A 21,916-nucleotide genomic window follows, 5' to 3' on the forward strand; every position below is an offset into this window, starting at 1 on the left:
TCTTCATGGCTATCACCTTAAGGGTGTTTTTATAACCTCTAGACCCTAATTCTAGTGTAGGAAGATGTAATTACAATATAGAAATGATATTTAGCCAAATAGTCAAACCTAGATTACATTAAAGATCATTTTCGTAAATTTTCTTTGAGAAATCTCCTTCCTAAATGGGCTATACGAATTTGGCTTCTAATTTAAGCCAAATTAATTTAAAACAAATTTCACAAAATACTAAAAATATTAAAGTAACAAAATTGGCCTAAGTACAATTTGAACATACATTACGCGATATGAAATTGTGTTGTACATCCACATGTATTAAAAAGTATGTTGCTTATTTCTTTATTCTTCCATACTTCACAAATATAGTTCTTATCTCGTAAGTTTTGAATTAACCAATGGTAACTTGATTTGTTATAATTTAGAGCTTCTCATATTAAATCTTTAAAGAGTGTGAATACTTGGATGTACAATTTGTTATTGAAGAATCGTGTCATTCTTGTACTCGTATAATTCTCGTATTTTAATTAAATTAATTAGTTAAGAATGTAGTAGAACAACCTTCTGGAAAATATATTTATTTTATTTTTTATCAAGTTGTGTAACGATATTTTTTATCATGAATTAGTTTTGAATTCCACATCAATATATATATATATATATATAAAATAAAAAATAAACATTAAAGTATTTTTTTATAATATTTTAACATAAATATTTAACTAAATAATTATGTTTAATCCATTTTAATTTTATTACAATTATAATTAAATTTAAAATGATTTTGATTAGTTTTAAATTATTGCACATGTTATACCAATAATTATTTATTTATATTTTTAAATATTAGTTAAATTTATATATTCTTATTTATTGTTATAATATTTTATCTAAATTTTAAAATCTCTAATTTAAAATTATTTAAATTTAGAGATATTATTCAAATAGAGTACTAATATTTTAAATAGTAATGAATAATAAAGATTAAATGTAAAATTTTATATTTTTATATTCAATTAAATAAATAATTTTATGGATAGTGGGTAATAGTAATAAATTGAAAAGTTTTCATTACAATCCATGGTGATTAAACATGTTTTTTTGTGGCGTATAAAATACAACAGAAAAAGAACCTAACAGCTCATCCTATTTTGACCGGCTGCGATAACAACAGGAAGATGGTTTTGAGAAAAAGCGGAGAGCCTCACCTGCGACAAATAGGAAATAGAGCAGGAAGCTGTGTGGTGCTCAGTGACAACACCACCTCCTCTCCCTTTCTATAATAAAAACAACGTCCATTTTCATGCATTAGTTACACAGGAAACAAAAAAATAAAAATAAAAAAAAAAAAAAAAAAATTCAGGGTGGAAATGGATTCTGCAGTTACTCTTCGTTTGATCATATCAGACTTCGTAATTTCTTTCATGTGGGTATGGTCAGGAGCTTTGATAAAGATTTTTCTGAATCGTTTTTTAGGTTTGGGGCATCATGAACCCAGAGACGAGGCTATCAAAGCTGCTTTTTCTATCATTAACATGTTCTTCTTTGCCTTCTTGGGTAAGATCACCAACGGAGGAGCTTACAATCCTCTCACAATTTTCTCTTCTGCAATCTCTGGGGATTTCAGTCAATTTCTCCTCACTGTTGGGGCCAGAATCCCTGCTCAGGTTTTTACTCTTTTTTGTTTCCCTTTTTTTTTTTATACTTTATATTTTTGTTTCAATAGCTGAATATCTCCGATGGAGTAATTTGGACTTGGGTTTCAAATTATTTCTTTTTTGTTTTATGGGTTGCCTGAAATTTAATGCACAAAATTTGATCTTTTCGTTTTCTCAGTAAAATGAAAACGTGATTTGAAGTCCAGATTGGTTGTGATGTGAATAATATTCTCGTCCAGTCATTTTCCCCTGTTGTTTCTAATTTTATCTCAGAATTACTGGATGTGGATACGGCTTTTCATATTGTGCTAGTAATTTTTCTGTAGATCTTAAATTTTTGGAAAGAGTTGAAGAATTCATTATTATCAACATATTTGCATTTGTTTTTCTCTCTTCATAATACTCTCTTTACCCACAATTTTTAAGAAACAGAAAAAAAAAGAAATAATTTGATGCAAATAATTAGGTTGCCCTTGAAAAAGCAGAAAGGGAAATGTAGCCACCCTCACCTAGTCAGCTTTGTTTGATGAAATTGCAAATTTAGTGAAGAAAATACGAGAGTCCCATATGTTAGTAGTCCCTGATTTAAAATTTGAGATTCAACTGAATTATTACCAAAATATATATTGTGAATTTGATGATATTTGTGAAAAATGTCACAACTAAATTTTACATTCGTATGAATTTAGCATGCTAAAGATAGGGGTGATGATGGTGGTAATATGGTTTTCGAATGACAATGATGTTATCTAACAACTATAGGTGCTTTTAAGTAATGGTAATTTCTATTAGGTCAATGCAGTAATGGTTTTATTTTGGGTCCTTTTCTAGGTTCTTGTTAAGGATTGAATCCATAATTAGTTAGTTACGGGTAATGAAAGAGAAAGGAATAGAATCAGAGGAATAAGAAAGACTATGTAATAGAAATGAGAGAAAATAGAGTAGAAATGATGAGATATTTATTGGGATTTCTTGATATTGATTCAGACAATTCAATGCAAATATCTTTTGCTGCTATTTATACAGCCTGCTAACTCAGCTGAAATACAAGTTCTGGCGGGATTCCTTTCTTTCTAACTACTTGTGTTACATTTCTCCAACAACTAAACATGGTTTGTATTACTTAAGACGATTTTCAAATTCTGGATCCTTCTTATTTGGATTCTTATTTTCATATGGTCTGCTAAGTCCTTCCAGCTGTTCCAACTGAAATACTTGTTCTGCTGAGATTCCTTCTGTTACATTTCTCAGACAACTAAAACATGATTTGGATTACTTAAAAGGATTTTCAAATTCTGCATCCTTTTCTTATTTGGATTCCTATTTGCTGTGCATCTCTAGAGAGTCAATTTCTTTTCAACCAAGGGGGAACGATGCAGGGTTTTCTAGAAATTTTGGGACTGCCTATTGTAGGAAGATATATAGGAAGTAGAGTTTTATTTTATTTAGGAAGAAGTATTTGTTTGGTATCGCTAATTAGTATTTCTTGTTTAGGGTTCTAAATCCTAACAGTAGTAGGATTATTAATTCTACTATAAATAGTATCTACTATCTACATCCTTTGGGCATTTAGATAGATCTTTTCCATGATTGGAAATTGATTTGAAAATAAATAAAATTTAGAATTTATATCTCTTCCCTTTGTTTTATTGGTTCTACCATTCTACTACCTAGAGGGACGGAATTTCCTTAAGGACTGTGTCAAACATGCCTCGGACAAGTGCAATAACTGTGAATATCTGCTAACACTAATAACAGTAAAAAACAGTAAGTACAACCTGTTGAAAATTAAAAATAGTCAGCAGATGTGTGCTTTCTTGAAGAGGTTAAGTTGTGAAACTCTTCAATTGGTATTGAGTGTTGACTTGATGTATAAATTGAGAAATAGAGTGAGTGTTGACTTGATGTATAAATTGAGAAATAGAGATGGAAGAACCTTATGATTAATAAATTGGCTTAATCAATTTACAAATTCAATGGTCTAGTTCAGGACAAAGAATTACAATATACTTTTTTTTTGGCACAAGTAATGAGAAGTAAATGGTGTCATATTCAAGGTCAGAAGTTTATGATAGTGTAACACTTTAAACCTCAATGCTGAGCTTTATCAGTCTTGCAGAGTTTAATGCAAATATGAGAAGATAAAATTCCAGCAATGATTGTTTTCTTATTTTAATGGTCTTTTATTAGCATGAATATTAAGTTTGAGGTACATTTTGTTTTCACTCAATTTCCTTTTAAGGTTATTTGATGTTTTAGAAATAATTGGTATTAGTTAGAATCTTTGTTAGTTATTATATATCTATGGTTTTTTGGCCTTAGGAATTGGTCACTCTTCCTTTATGAAAGGAACTCTTGAAAGTACATACGTTGTCTCCAAATCAGAACATTACTTGGAGTGGGGTCAATTCTTCATTAAAAATGACCATGAGAGTATTAATTCTCTGTCACACTTTTTGCACTCTAACATTTTTCCTTTCTTTTTCTTTGCATCATTTCCTTCATTTGTTCTTCATCTCTACCATTATTACTCTTCTTTATCTCGGTTCCACTGTTCATTCGTGATGATATTTGCAGCCCCATACCAAATTTGCTTAATGCATGTGATAAGGGAATGAGACATGCCCATATTGAGATAGGAGAGGGCAATAACTTTGCAATTCCAAAATGGCCTTTTGTTTACGAGGGATGTGTTTATTTGGACTTTGGAGGGAGGATATGAGTTAATAGAGTTAAAAGTTAATCCCTTTTAATATGTTTTTGTCTCCTCCCCTATCAAGGAGGGGGGAAAGGGTGAGAATAAAGAAAAAATATTTATTTAACTTTTTTAGTGTTGAGATTCTAGATATTCTAGCCTTGGTCTCCTAATTAGATTATTGTAATCATATGTGATTTCCTAATTAGCCAAAAATCTATATATTCCTATTTGGGTTTGTATTCCTATTCTATAATCTTCTGTAAGCTATATAAAATTCATCAAGGTTGAGGAAATAATCAAGTGCTATAATTTCTTCACAATATTTTCTCTCTTTAGTCTTTACATGGTGACCTCCTTTTTCTTTCTCTTTTTAATCTCTTTGCTTTAAGAGATGGGCTTGCCATTTCTTGTTGAAAGCCTTCTAGAAGCCAATTGGTCGCACCACCCTCCTCGCTAGTCTCGTTAGCGATTGATAGGTGCCTCCTCAAAGTGTTGTCGCAAGAGCTAGCTTCATGCACAGCCACACATCGCCTCTTCTTCTCAACCTCCAATACATATGCTAGTGCATGACGACTTTCCAGCAAATATTTATAGTGGCGACATCTTGAGTAGCCTCGCCAATGGTGGGAGACCCCAACCAAGTGGGTCGCATCACTTGCCATCCCTTCAAGTCTTCCCTCAGGTCTCCAAACACTTCTTTTTAATTTTACCAACTAGATGTTAACATGAGAAGTAAGAGTCTTCCAACATAGGTTCTATGATTCTTAAACCTATTTGCTCTTCAAATGCAAGCTCTCCAAATATTACTACTATCAAATATATTGAGTTGCATCAGTAGAATTATAATTTATGGGGCAACATATGATGATCATCTAGAAAAAATTGCTTTGGATACCGCTTTTAGCAATCAAACAAATTGGACTAAGATTGATGTGCAATTATGCTGTACCTTATATTATGGCACTCATTACATCCAATTACTAGTTTTATTTTAGTCATGTAAGACGTGTAGTAAGGTCTGGCCTAAGCAAAATATTATACACCAATGATGTGCATTGTATTTATGAAGTAGTATCAAACACAGTTCATTCATAAAAAAATCATTCAGATATGGCTATTTATTTGGGACAAGTAGAACATTGAAAAATGAAGTTAAAGCTCTCATGCCTTTTACTAATAGTGTGACTGCATAAGAAAATAGCGAGACAAGTTCTTCATGGTTCTAGCATTGGTTGGGCTTCCATTTGATCTTGTTGCTATAAAAGATGAAACACTAATTTGTTTAGTTTAGAGGTTGTATTTGCAAGGCTAGCTCTCATCCTGCTTATTAAGGATATCTCGTCAGAAATGGAATCCTATCCGTTGGCTATATAGAAGGGAAATCTACAAGAACAAGGGGCTACCAAAAAGGTAAAAAGAAAAAAAAGTCTCATTGCATCTATTGTGATAATAATGCTCACAATCAATATGATAATACTGGTAGATCAACTACTCACATGATCTACAGTAATGGAGGTGGTTTGCTTCCATTACCTAATATGTAAGATCAGTTGCCACACTCCGTCATCTTAAGTGGTGCAGATAACAAGGAATATTTACAGTTCCAAGCAGTAAAATAATAGTCCTTTTCATTCACTATTTATCACTTAAGTAATTCTTTTGCTTCTCTAACAAAGTCTTTACCCGTTGTCATTGGTCCATGGATTCTAGATTCTGATGCTTCTAACTGCATATGTAGTAATAACAACATTTTCTCCACTCTTATTTCTCCTTTGACGCTATTTAAAGTCAATTTAGCTAATAGTTCCAAAACTATAGTTAAAAGGATAGAAGTAAATATTCTTCCTTCTATTCCTTTAACTCTAGTCTTATTTACCCTTGAATGCTCAAATAGTTTGATTTGCATTAGTAAATTGACTAAAAATTTTCATTATTTTGTAAATTTTTTGGTTGACTTTGTTATTATGTAAGATTAGATCACAGGGAAGATGATTGAAGTAGGTTATAAGTCACAAAGCATGTCTCGTTGTGCACTTGAGAGTCACCAGTTATTTTCTTCTTCTTCTTCTATTTTGCTTTCTTTCCTCTAATTCTTCTTTCTTCTTCCTAAAATTTCTTTCTTTCCCGTTCTTTCTTCTCTCTTCTTTTTTCTTGGCAGAATCTTTCTTCTTCTATCCCTGGGAATTCTTCTCCTTCTTTCTTTTCCATAATTTTCTTCCTCTCATTTGCAGAAATTTCTTCTATTTCCTTCCTTCTGTTCTTGCTCTGTCTTTCTTTTTCTTGGCAAAACCTTGTTTCTGCACTTCTTTCTTTCCTTTGGAACCTCTTTCTTTCTTAAATTCTTGAACCAAATTCTTTTTTGTTCTATTGTTTTCTAGTTCTTATATTTTCTTCTTTAATTCCTCACTTTCAGCATTTCAAGAACTTGTTTCTTGGAATTCTTGAAATTTTCGTTCCTTCCTTTATTCACATTCTTTTCATTCTTCTTCTTCCGACTTTATTGATTTTTCCATAAAATTTCTCCCTTGAATTATCATTTTACTTCTTGAAAATCAGATTGCTCTTCTTGATTTTCTTTGTTTCCTTGAAATTTTTGAATCATGGAAGTGCAATATTTGGCACAAGTTTTTCTTAATGAAGTTCAAGAAATTCTAGATAGAAGATAAAAAGAACAAAAAGAGTGGTTGGAACAAAGATCGAAAAAGTGATTCAAAAAGTAGAAAATTTAGATTAGAAAATGGAAAGGTTTGAACAATCAATTCAAGTGACAAAGAAAAAGATTGCAGTATTGATCAATGAAAATTAAATTTTTGAAAAGCATACTAAAGAACAAGATGTCTCATGTGAAATTTCCGATAAGAAAGACAGCCATTGAGGTGGAGCAGGAGCTTTTTGTTGACATGTCTAATGTAAGTGAGATCAAGAAGGAGAAAAATGAAGATGGTGATGATGGGCAACTAAAGTTTGAAATGAGGACAATATTAGTTGAATCTAAAATGTTTGCACAATTCAGTCCCAAAACTGAGTTTTTTGCTACTGAAATTCTTGAAAATGTTCTTGAAGAAAAGAAAGATAAAGGTGTGGGGGCTGGAAACATGTGGCAGTATTTTTGGAGCTAAGATGGTGAGTACAACGGTTGTTGTGACATTCAGCACCATCCTTGGGAAAGGATCCCACATTGGCGGTTTATGGAAAATCAAAATTGTATATAATAGCTGGCATTAAACTACTAAATAACTTGGGTTAATCATTTTGAGCCAAGTGGAAAGTGGGTCCAAAAGTTATTTGGGTCAGTTTGGGTTGGGCTGTTTCAATTGGTATCAGAGCCACCCTGGATCAGAAAAATTGTGCAGAGCTAGTGGGCCTGGGAGGAAAAGGCTGCCCGTGTGAGACGAGGTGGAATCGCCCGAGGTACTAGCGAACCACAATACCCGAGGGTTCGGTCCTAACTTAGCAAACTATTTTGGACCAAGTGGAAAGTGAGTCCAAAAGTTATTTGGATCAGTTTGGGTTGGGTTGTTTCAGTTGTCATCATGTAATCCTTATGGAAGATAAATGGGAAATAACAAGAAGAGAAAGGAAAAAGGTTATGACATCAAATTCTATTGTAATCTTGAAGGAACAAGCATGGGAAATTTGGAGAAGGAAAAGGAAGAAAGTTTAGCATCTTTAGACTTCAGCTAAGCTTTATGTGTCATTTCAGCTGAAGAAGAAAAAGGGGAAAAAAAAGTTCCTCGTCAATAAAGAGTCCATAAAATCACTCACAACTTTAGCCCAACTTTCTAGAACATTTCAGCTGAAGCATGTGCTGGAAGTTAACATTTGGGGTTCTAAATTCAGGGGATTAATTGACTAGCAAAAGCTTCTATGTGGCATTTTCACATCCTTCTGACCAAGTCTGAGGAAAGAAGCAATAGAAATTCATTTCAATTTTCAACATTTTCTTCGTTTCTAAGGACAAGAATGATTTCAAGGGGTAGGGAATGTTATGAGTAAGGAATAAAGAAGTATTGGATTAGTCTCTGCATTCAGTTGTAACTTGTAACGGTAGAAAGTAATTGTGGCACCCAAAGTAGTATAAATAGGAACTTATTTGTGAAGATAAAAATATCCAAGATCATTAGCAATTAAAGATAAACTCTTTCTCTCTACTTCTTCTCTTTCCTCTTCTCTGATTCTCTCTGTTACTTCTCCCCCTTCTATTTCTTTTTGAAGAATTTTGAGAAAATTTAGAGTATTCTTGTATTTCACTCTTAATCTTTACAATTGGTCTATATGACTATTTATACACAAAGAATTATATCTAAACAGGAAGCAAATAATCAAATAATAATTATAGAGATAATTAAGGATCCCAATCAAATCAAATCATATCTCTAGAATCAGTTAGGATTAGCAAATAAGTCAACACTCCCTCTCAAGTTGGTGCAAAAATGTCACACATGCCCAACTTGCAAATCAGATTATGATAGATCTTGTTGTTGAGTCCTTTAGTAAACACATCCGCAAGTTGCCCAGTAGAAGTCACATGAACTAGGCTCAAGACACTGTCTATTAATTTTTCTTTAATGAAGTGCCGATTAATTTCAATGTGCTTCGTCTAGTCATGTTGGACTGGATTTTGTACTATACTTGTAGTAGTTTTATTGTCACAATACAAAGTTATCTTGTCTCTCTCGAGCAACCTCAACTCCTCCAATAACTTCTGTAACCATAAGAGTTCACACACACCTTGGGCCATTGCTCTATATTCTGCTTCAGCACTTGACCGAGCAACAACACTTTGTTTTTTACTTTTCCAGGTGATAAGGTTCTCTCTCACAATTGTGCAGTAGTCAGAGGTGAATCTCCTGTCATCAAGAGATCCTGCCCAATCTGCATCTGTAAAAGCTTCAACTCGGAGGTGACCATGTTTGGAGTAAAGAAGCCCTTTCCCTAGTGCAGACTTTAGGTATCTTAAGATGTGAAGTACAGCCTGCATATGAGTTTCGCGAGGGTCATGTATGAATTGGCTGACTAAGCTAACAGCATAGGCTATATCCGGTCGAGTGTGTGAGAGATAAATCAACTTTCCTACCAATCTCTGGTATCTTTTAATATCCACGGATTCACCAGTTCCTGCTTCCAGCTTGTGATTACTTTCAATGGGAGATTCTGCTGGTTTACACCCCATTATACCAGTTTCTTCCAAAAGATCCAGAATGTACTTTTTTTGGGAGATGAAAATTCTTTTTTCTGATCTAGTCACCTCGATACCTAGGAAATATTGCAGTTTTCCTAGATCTTTGATTTCAAATTCCTAAGTAACCTCTTTGGTTGAGCCATTTCCTCTTTGTCATTGCTGGTCACCATTATATCATCAATATAAACAATAAGAAGGGTGATCTTACCCTTGTGATGTTTGATAAACAGAGTGTGATTAGCATTACTTTGTTGATAACCAAAGGACATCATGGCTCTGCTGAACCTGTCAAACCAAGCTCTGGGAGATTGTTTTAGTCCATACAAAGCCTTTTTTAACTTGCACACCTTTCCTTGTGTCTTCTCATCAGCGAACCCAGGAGGAATTTCTATGAACACTTTTTTCTCTAAATCTCCATGGAGGAAAGCATTCTTCACATCAAACCGTTACAAGTCCCAGTCCAAGTTGGCTGTGCAGGATAACAGAACTCTAATTGAGTTCATTTTTGCAACTGGGGCAAATGTCTCTTGGTAATCCACTGCATAGGTTTGGGTGAATCCTTTAGCAATCAACCTGGCCTTAAACCGTTCAATTGTGCCATCAACTTTGTGTTTCACTGTGAACACCCATTTACAGCCAATGAGTTTTTTCCCAGGTGAGAGAGTGACAAGCTCCCATGTCTCATTTTTAGCCAATACTTTCATCTCTTCAATCATTGCTCCCTTCCATTTAGGATCTGCAAGAGCTTTCTTCCAATCCTGTGGAATAGGCACAGAGGAAATAGACAAGGCAAAGGCTCTATAGGAAGGAGACAAAGATTCATAAGAAACAAAGTTAAAAATAGGGTGTTTAGTACAATATCTGACCCATTTTCTTTGTGCAATAGGTTTATCTAAGTCATTGGAGCATTTAAGAGTTGTGGGTAACTCACTAGAAGAGGATTCTTGACTCTGAGTAGACTGCATAATGGCTTTTTCTGTCTTGTCTCTCCTCGAATATCTTCTCAAATCTGGCTTGTCCAAACGACAAATTCTCTCTCCTTGATTGGACATCTCCCCCTGTCTACTAGAACTCAAACTATCTAGTTGAACCATATCATTCAGAATCACAGAATTCGGGATCACCTCTTCTTGCTCATTATTCTCCTCCTGAAGAAGTGAGTGGATGGAACTGAAGTAGGGTTCAGTTTCTCGGAAGGTAACATCCATACTGACTAAGTATTTCCTAGAGGGAGGATAATAACACTTGTATCCTTTTTGTGTTGGAGAATACCCAACAAACACACATTTAAGGGCCTTGAGATCCAATTTGCCTGTCGTCCAGTATGGACAAAGCAAACACACCCAAATACTTTTGGTGGAACAATGTATGAATTCTTCCTTTGTAGAACCGCCAAAGGACTCATAAAGTCAAGAGTCTTGAGAGACATTCTATTGATAAGATAAGCAGATGCAAGGTTGCATCTTCCCAATATGCTTTGGGTAGATTCATGGTAAACATAAGAGATCGAGCTACCTCTAATAGATGTCTATTTTTCCTCTCAGCAATGCCATTTTGAGCACTAGTATAAGGACAACTAGTCTAGTATACTATCCCATTACTCTCCAAATAAGTAGAAAAGCTACTATCTATGTATTCTCTTCCATTGTCAGTTCTCAAAATTTTCACCTTAGTATCAAATTGAGTACAAACCATCTTATGAAAAGATTGAAAACAAGAAAAGACATCACTTTTAGCTTTAATCAAATAGACCCAAGTCATTCGAGTGCAACAATCAATAAAGGTGACAAACCATCGATTACCAGACAAGAAGACAGTTTGAGTAGGCCCCCAAACATCAGAATGAATAGTCGCAAAAGGAATTTGACTTTTATTATGACTCAAAAGATAGGATGTTCTAGTGTGTTTAGCATACTCACAAGCATCACAAAATAGAGAATCAAACTGAGTTCTAGCAAACAAATTAGGATAAAGTTTTTTTAAGGCAAAAAATGATGGATGCCCTAACCGCCTGTGCCACTGTATTATTTCCTGATTGACATCCTTATTTTCTCCAAAACAGGCTTGAGATATCGAAGAACCTGGATCACCCTCCAACACATATAAGCCATCATGCAACCTACCATTGCCAATCCTCTTTCCTGTGCGAAGATCCTGAATAACACAATGATCAGGAAAGAATTCAATTTTTACAATTAAGGGCATTGGTGATAGCACTGACAGATAAAAAATTGACAGGAAAGTGGAGAACATGAAGGACAGATGATAATTTAATGTTGGATGTGCAAATAACAGAGTCTGTTCCGAATATGGGAGTAAAAGAGCCATTAGCAATTCTGACAATATCTTTGGTTAGAGAAGGAGAATAATTGAGAAAGTCTTTAGAAGAGCCTGTCATGTGTCTATTCGCACCAAAATCGATAATCCATGGAATATTATTCAGAGAAGAAGCATTATTTGACTTTACAAAGTTAGATGTGACACCGGAAAACGAGTAATCAGAGTTAGGAATCGAAACCTTTTTACCTTCTGCCATGGTAAAGATTTATGAACCGTGAAAGAATAGGAGGTACCTAAGGTTGTACACACAAGAGAGCCCAATCGATTCACCAAAAGACCGGTTAGCAGCATGGGAAAGCCGAAAAGATGGTTGGAATCATCGTTGGAGTGATCGGAGAGGCAAAGCAGCATCAGGCGATTGGTCACTCGCCGGGACGCGATGGGTCATGCGCCGGGAAGGGGAGGCGCGTAAGCCTCACGCTTGGGCTTTTCCGGCGTCTGAGCTGGGCGATCGGCCGGCGACAGTCCGACGATTCTCCTGGTGCCAGCGGTGAGAGGAGGAAAGACTCCTAGACGGGTTAGTTCTAAAAAAGGTAAATCTAGGGTTTCAAAACCCTAAAGAGGAAAAATTGAATTTGAACTCTAAAATCAGGAAAAGCTCTGATACCATAAAAAATTTTGAAAAAATTTAGAGTATTCTTGTATTTCACTTTTAATCTTTACAATTGGTCTATATGACTATTTATACACAAATAATTATATCTAAACAGGAAGCAAATAATAAATAATAATTACAGAGATAATTAAAGATTCCAATCAAATCAAATCATATCCCTAGAATGAGCTAGGATCAGTAAATAAGTCAACACTTTTCTCAGCCATTTTACTTCTCTCTTTCTCTCTGCTATTTCTCTATTTCAAAGGGAATTGCAAGTCTGCCATGTAACAGGTTGTTATACTTTTGTAGTACAATTGAATTAACCATCATGTACTGCATGTAGTTGAAAGAAAATTAATATAAACTTTGTTGTTATTAATGATAGTTATCTATCTTCTAATTTTGTTATCATTAATGTATGATGCGCTAGATGGTTGATATTGTTTAGCATGTCTCAATTCTTTTCTTCTGGGTTGATATTGTTTAATAGGTTATCTACCAATTTAATAGGTGCTTGCCTGCTGCTATGGTGCAGCAGGCACCTGCTGTTCACAGCAGCAGACCTGCTGCTGCTACCACAGCATCAACAAGTGCCTGCTGCTGCTGTTTGCACAGCAGGAGGGCTGCTCACAGCAGCAGACTGCTGTGGTGCACAGCAGACACCACAGCAGCAGCAGGAAACTGCTGTTGACTTGCTGCCCACAGCAGCAGACCTGCTGCTGCTGTGCACCACAGCAGCAAGTGCCTGCTGCTGTGGTTCAATGTTTAAGCTCCCATATTAAACATCCATAATGTTAGCAGATTTTATTTCTAATCAGTAGAATAAAACTTGAATCAAACAAGGGCTAGTTTGTAGTATCTATTGCTAAACAAAACAATAGATCATCTATTTAAATTTACTCCCATTCGGTGACTCCTACCATCATGTAAAACTAATAGCAAAATGACAAATCCTATCTTTCAGGTCCTGTGTTCAAACTATTAACCAAAAGAAAAAATTATATATTCAGGCTATTTTTTCTTTGTCAAAAATTCAGGCTACTTGAGTAATGTTTAAGAGATGATCTAAACTTGGACCAATTTAAACGTAGGCAATGATTTTCTAAGTAAATTTTAGTGATGTACCATCATGTAAAACTAATAGCAAAATGACAAATCCTATCTTTCAGGTCCTGTGTTCAAACTATTAACCAAAAGAAAAAATTATATATTCAGGCTATTTTTTCTTTGTCAAAAATTCAGGCTACTTGAGTAATGTTTAAGAGATGATCTAAACTTGGACCAATTTAAACGTAGGCAATGATTTTCTAAGTAAATTTTAGTGATGGAAACAAAGCTCACCAGTTTGATAAATATGGTCAAAATGCATTGAAAATTAAAATATAAGGATGTGTTATCATTGATATAAAGGCAAAAGCCAGTAATGCTACAATATCATTCCCAGCTTAAATAAAAACAACTCAAACAATAAAATAGGAACTCAAATTAAACATGGAACTCAAATTAAACATACTTACGTCTTTTAGTTTGTCCTAAGCTGCACCAGCATACTGCAATCAAAGGAGGTGAAGGAATGAATATCAAAGAATGCAGAGAATATAGAATCAATGTTACAAATAAGTGGATTGTATGTATACATAAGAGCATCAGATCCAAGGCAGATCCAAGCCACAAGAAATAATGATAGGAATGTGGAGAGAAGGGAGAATGTAGAATTAAGACCATGAGAGTGTAGTTTGAGGGTGAACTGCCAACCCTAGTCATTGCACCAGTTATTCCAAACCTAAAAGGAGCACTTTTGTTTTGCCAATCTGCAACAGAAATAGTATGCCTCATTGAAAACTGTCCTATATGCAATGCAAATGTTCAGGCATCATATACAGAATAAAAAAATGGTCAAAGGATATATATGCAGAAACTTGAGCACCAAAATTGAAATACACTAGTTAATGATTCTCGTCAAAAGACATACAGTTATTTTCATGCAGTTATTTGCAAGGACATTAACCTTCATAAATGAAGCAAACAAAAGCATACCTAAGCAACAATGGGTAACCTTGAGGAGAACACTACCTCAGCAATGGGCCTTCCAATCTTAACAATCCTCCAATCTCGGCAGTCTAGCAATTTTAATCTCAGCAGTGGACTCGATTTTCGTAGCAAGCTAGCAGGTCCCAAGCAGGTATCCTCACAGTTTCGCAGCAACCAAATCCCAACAGCACCTCTGCTCCCAAACGCGCAGCAAGCATGTCAACCTCCCCTCCCAAACGCTCAGCAAGCAGGTCCCAATCTCCTCCTAAAATCGCAAGAAGCAGCTCCAATCTCCTCTCAAAATTACAGGAAGCAGGAGTAAGTGGAAGAGCAATTTCTTCTTTATAATGTGGCCACAAAATTCTAGTTTAGTCACTCCTAATCTCTGTACAAAATAAAACTCAGTAAAATGGAGAGATAGATGATAGATGAAGAATCCCCAAAATTCTGTTCTGGTTAAGGAGAGGATTGGGATTAAGTCTTATGAAGGTTACCTTTAGGAGACTACCTCCTGTGGGAGGGGAAAGGAAATTTGAAGAAAAAAACTCTATAAAATAAAAAAATGTATATTTTTCTTAATAATAATAGTGTTATTGTTATTTTCAAAACACAAAAGATCCAAACTAGGTTTAACGATGGCTATTTTAATTTTTAACGATAAACATTATACGTTATAAATTTATATAATTACGATAAGTTTTATAGTTGGTCGTTAATTATATAATTAACGAAAGATGTTTAATTTCATCGTTAATATTTCGTTGTTAAAAGCCATGTTACTTGTAGTGTTTGATATTTCGGTTAAAGTTTTATGTATTGACAATGCAAGGGACTCTCGCTTTCTCTTTGCTCCTTTTTTATTTTCTTCTCAAGGTATTACTTGCTAGAATTCTTGTACAACATGTCCACAACAAAATGGAGTTGAAAAAAAATCAGCATTTAATTGAGACTTTCTAGACCTTATTTTATATATTAAAATGTTCCTCCTCCTTTATGGGGATTTTGTTCTCACTACATGCTACTTGATCAATCACTTACCCTCTTTTATTTTGTAGCATCAAAATCCTCGTTCTATTTTATTTTTCATTCAGGATTCACATTAGTTGCCCTTATGTGTGTTTGCGTGTACTTGCTTTATTCATGATCATCCTCCTGAATAAGACAAACTTAGCCTATATCAATCAAATGTGTATTTTTAAAATTTTCTTGCCATAGAAAAGGTTAAAAATGATAATGACTCTACTGCCAACAAATATTTTGTATCCGCCGATGCAACCTTTGAAACATCTCCTTACTTTTCATCCAACTTAACACATCATAAGTTTATTAAGTCTTGTTAGTTCCTACTCTTCCTCCACCTCAAATTAGCCAATCTCCTACCACTGTCCAACCGCTCCATGTCTACTTTCATCATCTTCCCACTCTCGCTACCACCACTAATGCTTTTTTAGCAGAGCGAAAAGGGTTTTCCATGAAATGGGAAATGGAAACTATTCACCCCATGTGAGGTTTGTGAATAAGCAATTGTCTAATAATAAGCAAGGAATATACATCTTTTTGCTAAACAGGGTGTGTTGAACTCATAATTCATTGGATACTTTTTATGAATGTCATTTAAGTATCGTAAATAAATTGCTTTTAGGATTTGGTGGTCTTCTTATTGGGCAAATCTACTATTAGATGTCGTTGGGTTTTACACAATCAAGGTGGATCTAGATGGCAAAATATCTATATAGAGTGATCACTAGGATCGGTTGCTTGGAAGTCTAGCTTGGTATGCACTTATGATGATCATTATATGGCTTAAAGCAGTATCCAAGAACATGGTTGAAGAGATTTAGTGATGTGGTCCAATAATTTAGAGTGTTTCAAAGTGAAGTTGATCATTCAATATTTTCTTTAAATATACTAAAAGAGATTAGCATGATAGATTGTTGACATGTGGATGCTTCTATGGATCTAAATGTTAAATTTGTTTTTAGATAGAGGAAGCCATTGAAAGATCCCGATAGATACTCACAATCACTCAACTAAACATTTCCTTTGCTGTTAGTGTAGTTTAGTCAATTTTTGCAAGTGCCGTGTAGTAGTCACTAGGATGTAATTATTCACATTTCTAAGTATATAAAAAAAAACCCCTAGATAAGGCTTGTTGTGTAAAGAGAAGTGTCATTCACAAATTGTTGGATATTCAAATATAGGCTCAGAAAGCTCTCATCAGATAGATGTTCTATTTTAGGATATTGTGTCATGTATGGGAGGAATTTAATATTTTGAAAGAGTAAAACGCAAGATGTGGTTGCCAAGTCTAGTGCAGAAGCTATGGCCTCAGCATCGTGGGAACTTATATGGAATAGACAACTTCTTCAAGAGTTGAAGTATGGGAAAAGTAAGCAAACGAAGTTGTTATGTGACAATCAAGTTGCTCTTCTTATTGCCTCTAATTCAATCTTTCATGAAAGAACAAAACATATAATGTGTTGCCACCAGTTTCAATAATTCCAATGATCAGTTAGTAAACATCATCACTAAATCCCTTAGGAGTTCTAAATTGGGTACATTTCTAGCAAGCTTGGAGCATATATGACCTATACGCTCCAGCTTGAGAGGGGTGTCGAGATTCTAGCCTTGATTTCCTCCTAATTAAATTTCTGCAATAATTTGTAACATTCTTAATTAGCATAGAATCTATACTCTTAGCGGGCATATATTCCTATTTATAATCTTCTGAAAGCTATATAAACCCATTAAATTTGAATCAAAAGCTCTATAATTTTTTGATAATATTATTCTACTCTTTACAATAAGCATTTGTCACTACTGACCCCAACTAATTCGGAATTGAAGAGTAATTGTAGTTGTTATGTTGTTGTGACTATTTAAATTAAAATAATATAATAAATAAATAGTATTAACCTTTTCTTTTCTAATCCTGTATGAAACATAGTTCTTACTCGTAACTTCTGTGTCATTTTTTGCTTCTTAAGTTTAGCACCCTTATATGTTGCTTCCGTAGCTTTTAGCTTCCAATTCTTCAACTTCAAAACAAATGCACCAGAAATGATACTGTTACAATTTAGAGAGAAATTGATTGGAGCTCTCAGGTTTATGGCGAATGAGCTAATCATTTTTGCAATATTTTTCTTGGAAAGAATTTGATTGTTGTGAGGCAGTTCAACTTTTGCTTTTTTTTTTTTTTTAAAAAAAAAAAAGGTTCTGGAAATAATTGATCATATCATTTTAGTAGATACAATAAGCGGATATGAGCAAGTCTGAACTGTTACACAAAGGCAACTTATTTGGCAAATCATCTGTCCGTTGTCTTTTATACTTTTCCCAGGTAATTGGATCTATCTCTGGAGTTAGGTACATTCTTGAAACCTTTCCTGAAATAGGATTTGGGCCGCGACTAAACGTGGACATCCATCGTGGTGCACTCACTGAAGGAGTCCTTACATTCGCAATTGTTATCATCTCTCTCGGACTCTCAAGAAAGATCCCTGGTAGTTTCTTCATGAAGACTTGGATATCAAGCGTCTCCAAATTAGCTCTTCAGATACTGGGCTCTGATCTGACGGGCGGTTGTATGAACCCAGCTTCTGTAAGTGTTGTAAATATCATTAGTACGTGATGAATAATACATCTTAGATATGTTTTCCATTGTCAAAAATTTTGAAACAGAGATGAACTAGTATGTATGGGTTTTTAAAATGTGTAGGTGATGGGATGGGCTTACGCCCGTGGAGATCATATAACCAAGGAGCATATAATTGTATATTGGCTTGCTCCAATAGAAGCAACTGTTCTGGCAGTGTGGACATTTAAGCTGCTTGTTCGTAGCCGAAAGCAAGAGAAGAAGGGTAAATCAGATTGATGATTTTTGCCCTCTAGGTTTGATGAAGAATGATCAAACAGAAGTAATTCACTGTGGTTTCTAATTGTAGAGCTCTTTCATTTATCTTCTTTTTGCTCAACAGCCTATCAGATCAACTGTGTTAGCCTCTGCTGGAGACTTTTAACTAATGTAAATACTTTTATTATTTTATGCATAATAACTATCACTTACGCATCCATTATTTCTGGAAAGTAACTTAAATATTTTTTTGTAAAAAATATTTTATTTGGTCAATTTCAATGTCAATTCTTAGTGCTTTAAATAAATAAAAAATTAACTTAAAGGAAATAGATATCACAAGTAGTTTTCTAAAAATTCAATTGAATATTTTTTGGAAAATGATTTTTTTAATTAAACATTTAAAAAGTAAATTAAATTCTTGTAAAAATAAAAGCCAAAGAAACACAACAAATTCATATTAGGGGTTAATATAATTATTTTTATTTTTTATTTTTAAAGGCAAATGTACAAGTATGAATTTATGAATAGGCTTTTTATACAGACAGGTCAAGAAAATGATCTGCCAGTTTAGTGCGGAAGAAGTTAATTATTTGCAATTCATTGATTTCCAGTTATAAACAATGGAGTTTTAATACAAATACTAGTTCAAGCTTATAAAAATTAATTAACAATTCACTCTATAATTTTTTTATAAAAAAAAATTATTTAATTTGATGATAAATCTATTTCTCCATTTGTATAAAATTTCAAGCCAAAGTTCTTTCTATTTTAATAAAAAAATGGAACAATATTCATATTTCTTTCATAAAGATTGATCACTGTCTTAGAAAAGAAAAGAAAAGAAAAGAAAAGAAATAATAAAACTTACAGACGTTAGAGTCATCTCCAAAACAATGACATGGAGCTACCAGAGGTGATGCGCCACAAGATGTTGTTGAGTAGCCTCAAGGATGGGAAGCTTTACTCTGGGAGAGTCAGCGGAAGCATAAGATTTGTCGGGACAGAATACAATCCACATGCTCCCATCCACAGGATCATTTTCTAGATTATATAACACCTGCCCAGCACCATATCCTCCAAGAAGCTGGTATGATCTCTCTGATTGATCCATGGCCAGACATAGATCATCCGTGCCTTTATTTTTTCTCAAGAAAAACACATATTGTTAAAATTAGTCCCTTCGATACATATATAAAAAAATTATAAATTGATTTTTTTAATTTTATCAAAACATCAATTAATTAATCTTACAGGCTGCAAGTTCAATCTGGGTTTGATAAATAAATTGGAGAACAGCAGAAATGTCCTGCTCAAACTGATGAAAAGGTCCGCTCTGAAAATTCATCTTTCTAAGCTTACACAGTCCCTCTCCCAGCTCCATCATTGCCCCTTTATGATTCTACATGCATATGTATTTATTAATTTTCTTCAGGTTGATAGTTTAATTTCTTCCAAACCCATTTTAGAAAATTCAAGTTAGTTGACCAACCTGGTTAAAGAGATGATGAAATCCAACAGCACATTGAAGAATCCCATGAACAATAGTTCTGGTGGGATCTTCAGCTTTGATCCAGAGAGCTTCAAGAGAGTCATGGCACTTATAGTATTCTCTCCTGTTGAAAAGATCAACTGCTTCGTCGAAGCTGCATGATTCTTCATCTCCTTCTTCATCATGCGCGGTGTAGTTGTATCTGTATGAGATGCGAAAGCGACTTCTAGTTGGAGTGATGAGTTGCTGTGATGGAGGCTTAGGGGAAGGAAGAAGATTGCTCGACGACTTGTAGTTTGGTGAATTATGGAGAATGAAAGCAGGAGGAGAGGATGCTGATGATAAAGGAAGGAATTTGAGGGTAAGTGCCATTAGTGATAATTGATATATAGCTTGTGTGGCTGAGGCTGATGAGCTAAAAATCCCAAAATATAAAAAATCAGCAGATGCTGTTGGGGATGGTTGAGTGTATAGCTATCTTTTCTTCGCTACGGCTCCAATTATTTTAGGGAAAAAATTTTTCAAAACAATATTTTTTTTATATTTTTTGGCATTTTAAATTCTAAAAAAAATTAATTGAAAATATTTTATTAATTAAAATAAAAATTAAATAATTTTAATGAAAATGTCTTTATCTTTTGAAAAAAAAAGTAATTTTCTGCATTTTATTAATTCATCTATATATAAATTTGTTAACGTATTTTATTTAAATTAACGTTAAATAATAAAAAATAATATAATTTGTTGAAAAATTTTATTCATAGAAAAATTTTTTTACAGAAAATATATCACAAACAAATTATTTTCACGAACAAATGGAGCATAAAAGAGAAATTAATTTTTTTTTTTGCATGCTTTTGTAGTGTTGTTTAATATTTTTAATTTAGTGTTTTATATAATTTAAAATTTTAATTACAATTATATTTTTTATGAAATTGCAATGATATATGTTAATCGATCAGAAATAGTAAAAGAAAATGCTTCAGCATCAATTTTAATAAAGAAAATAATGTTTTCTTACACAATACGATTATACATCTAATAAATCAAAAGTAGTAAAAGGAAAAGCTCCAGCATCAATTTAAATATATAAAGTAATATTTTCTTTAAAAATTACAATTATACATCTACCGATGATTTAAATAAAGAAAATAATAATTTTAAAAAAAAATTACAACTAAATAAGCTTGTCAAAACTGTAAATTAAGACTGTCTTACTATTACGTTTTCAAACCAATATTGAAGCCAAGGTCCCTATTTTGATTTTCTGTCTGAAGCTAATCTGGAAGAACTTTTGTTTAAAGGTAACAAATTTACTTGGTCAAATAAGCAAAGATCCACTGCATGGATATGGAAAATGTTGAATTTAGAATGTTTTTCCCTTATTGCTAGCTTATTCATAGAAAATTAGTGGCTTTTGATCAGATACTTCTTGTGCTGCTCCTCTAACCAAAAAAGAAAAAAGCTAAAAATTTTCAGTTTGGTATATCAACAATTGTTCGCATATTATAGAACAAGTTCTGCGAGCACACAATCCATTAGATAATTTGATAAGTAAACTTGATCAATGCAAATCTACTCTTTAGAGGGAATTTTTTAAGAGAAAGAAAAGTAACATTCTAAAATTTTAAGGCCTAATAAGTAATACATAGAGATCTCAATTAAACAAATAGTTATGCCTTAAAATGAAGAGAATGAAGAGAATAGAATGTAATGCAAGTTGGAGCAAGTTACTCCCTAGAAATGCTTAGGGGTTTCCCCACGTAGCTGGTTGATGTGCTTGCTGAATAGTGACGTACTACTCCATATGACATGGACTCCTAAGATTTAAAGATGTAAGAATAGTAAGTCAATATGAAAATATTAGAAATTTAAAAACAAAATTGAAGCATGCTTGAAACTTTAGTAGGTTAAAATATAATTTTGGAAAGTTAAAAGGATAATTTATTCCTAACCCTTGAAATAAGAGTGAAGAACCACCCCAGCCATCTATTTGTCATCCAAGTAAGTTAAAAAGGAATGAATAAGCAAACAAAAGCAGTCATCTTCTTCCAAAATAAAACATGG

General features: G+C 33.7%; 2 protein-coding genes across 9 annotated transcripts; one reads left to right on the top strand and one right to left on the bottom strand.

Annotated features, from left to right (window-relative positions):
- Positions 1 to 1,152: 1,152 nt before the first annotated feature.
- Positions 1,153 to 18,575, top strand: LOC110622792 (probable aquaporin SIP2-1). The gene is made up of 3 exons (XM_021767428.2): positions 1,153 to 1,664; positions 17,845 to 18,105; positions 18,223 to 18,575. Exons 1-3 carry the CDS (start codon positions 1,368 to 1,370, stop codon positions 18,376 to 18,378), a joined length of 714 nt encoding a protein of 237 aa, XP_021623120.1. The 5' UTR covers positions 1,153 to 1,367; the 3' UTR covers positions 18,379 to 18,575.
- Positions 13,846 to 20,294, bottom strand: LOC110622791. Of its 8 annotated transcripts, none has more exons than XR_006351920.1 (6): positions 19,850 to 20,293; positions 19,612 to 19,759; positions 19,229 to 19,494; positions 14,547 to 18,103; positions 14,196 to 14,284; positions 13,846 to 14,023 (listed from the first exon to the last, which is right to left on the bottom strand). XR_006351920.1 is itself a non-coding variant. In XM_021767427.2 (4 exons), exons 1-3 carry the CDS (start codon positions 20,219 to 20,221, stop codon positions 19,265 to 19,267), a joined length of 750 nt encoding a protein of 249 aa, XP_021623119.1. In that variant the 5' UTR covers positions 20,222 to 20,294; the 3' UTR covers positions 13,846 to 18,103; positions 19,233 to 19,264. The 8 variants fall into 8 exon arrangements, 3 of the variants coding, with proteins under 3 accessions (XP_021623119.1, XP_043815488.1, XP_021623118.1); XR_006351919.1 differs by having other exon boundaries at positions 14,511 to 18,103; XR_006351918.1 differs by having other exon boundaries at positions 13,846 to 14,284.
- Between the last annotated feature and the right edge of the window lie 1,622 nt (positions 20,295 to 21,916).

This window comes from Manihot esculenta, chromosome 9, assembly GCF_001659605.2.
Source record: "Manihot esculenta cultivar AM560-2 chromosome 9, M.esculenta_v8, whole genome shotgun sequence".
Taxonomy (NCBI): Eukaryota; Viridiplantae; Streptophyta; class Magnoliopsida; order Malpighiales; family Euphorbiaceae; genus Manihot; species Manihot esculenta.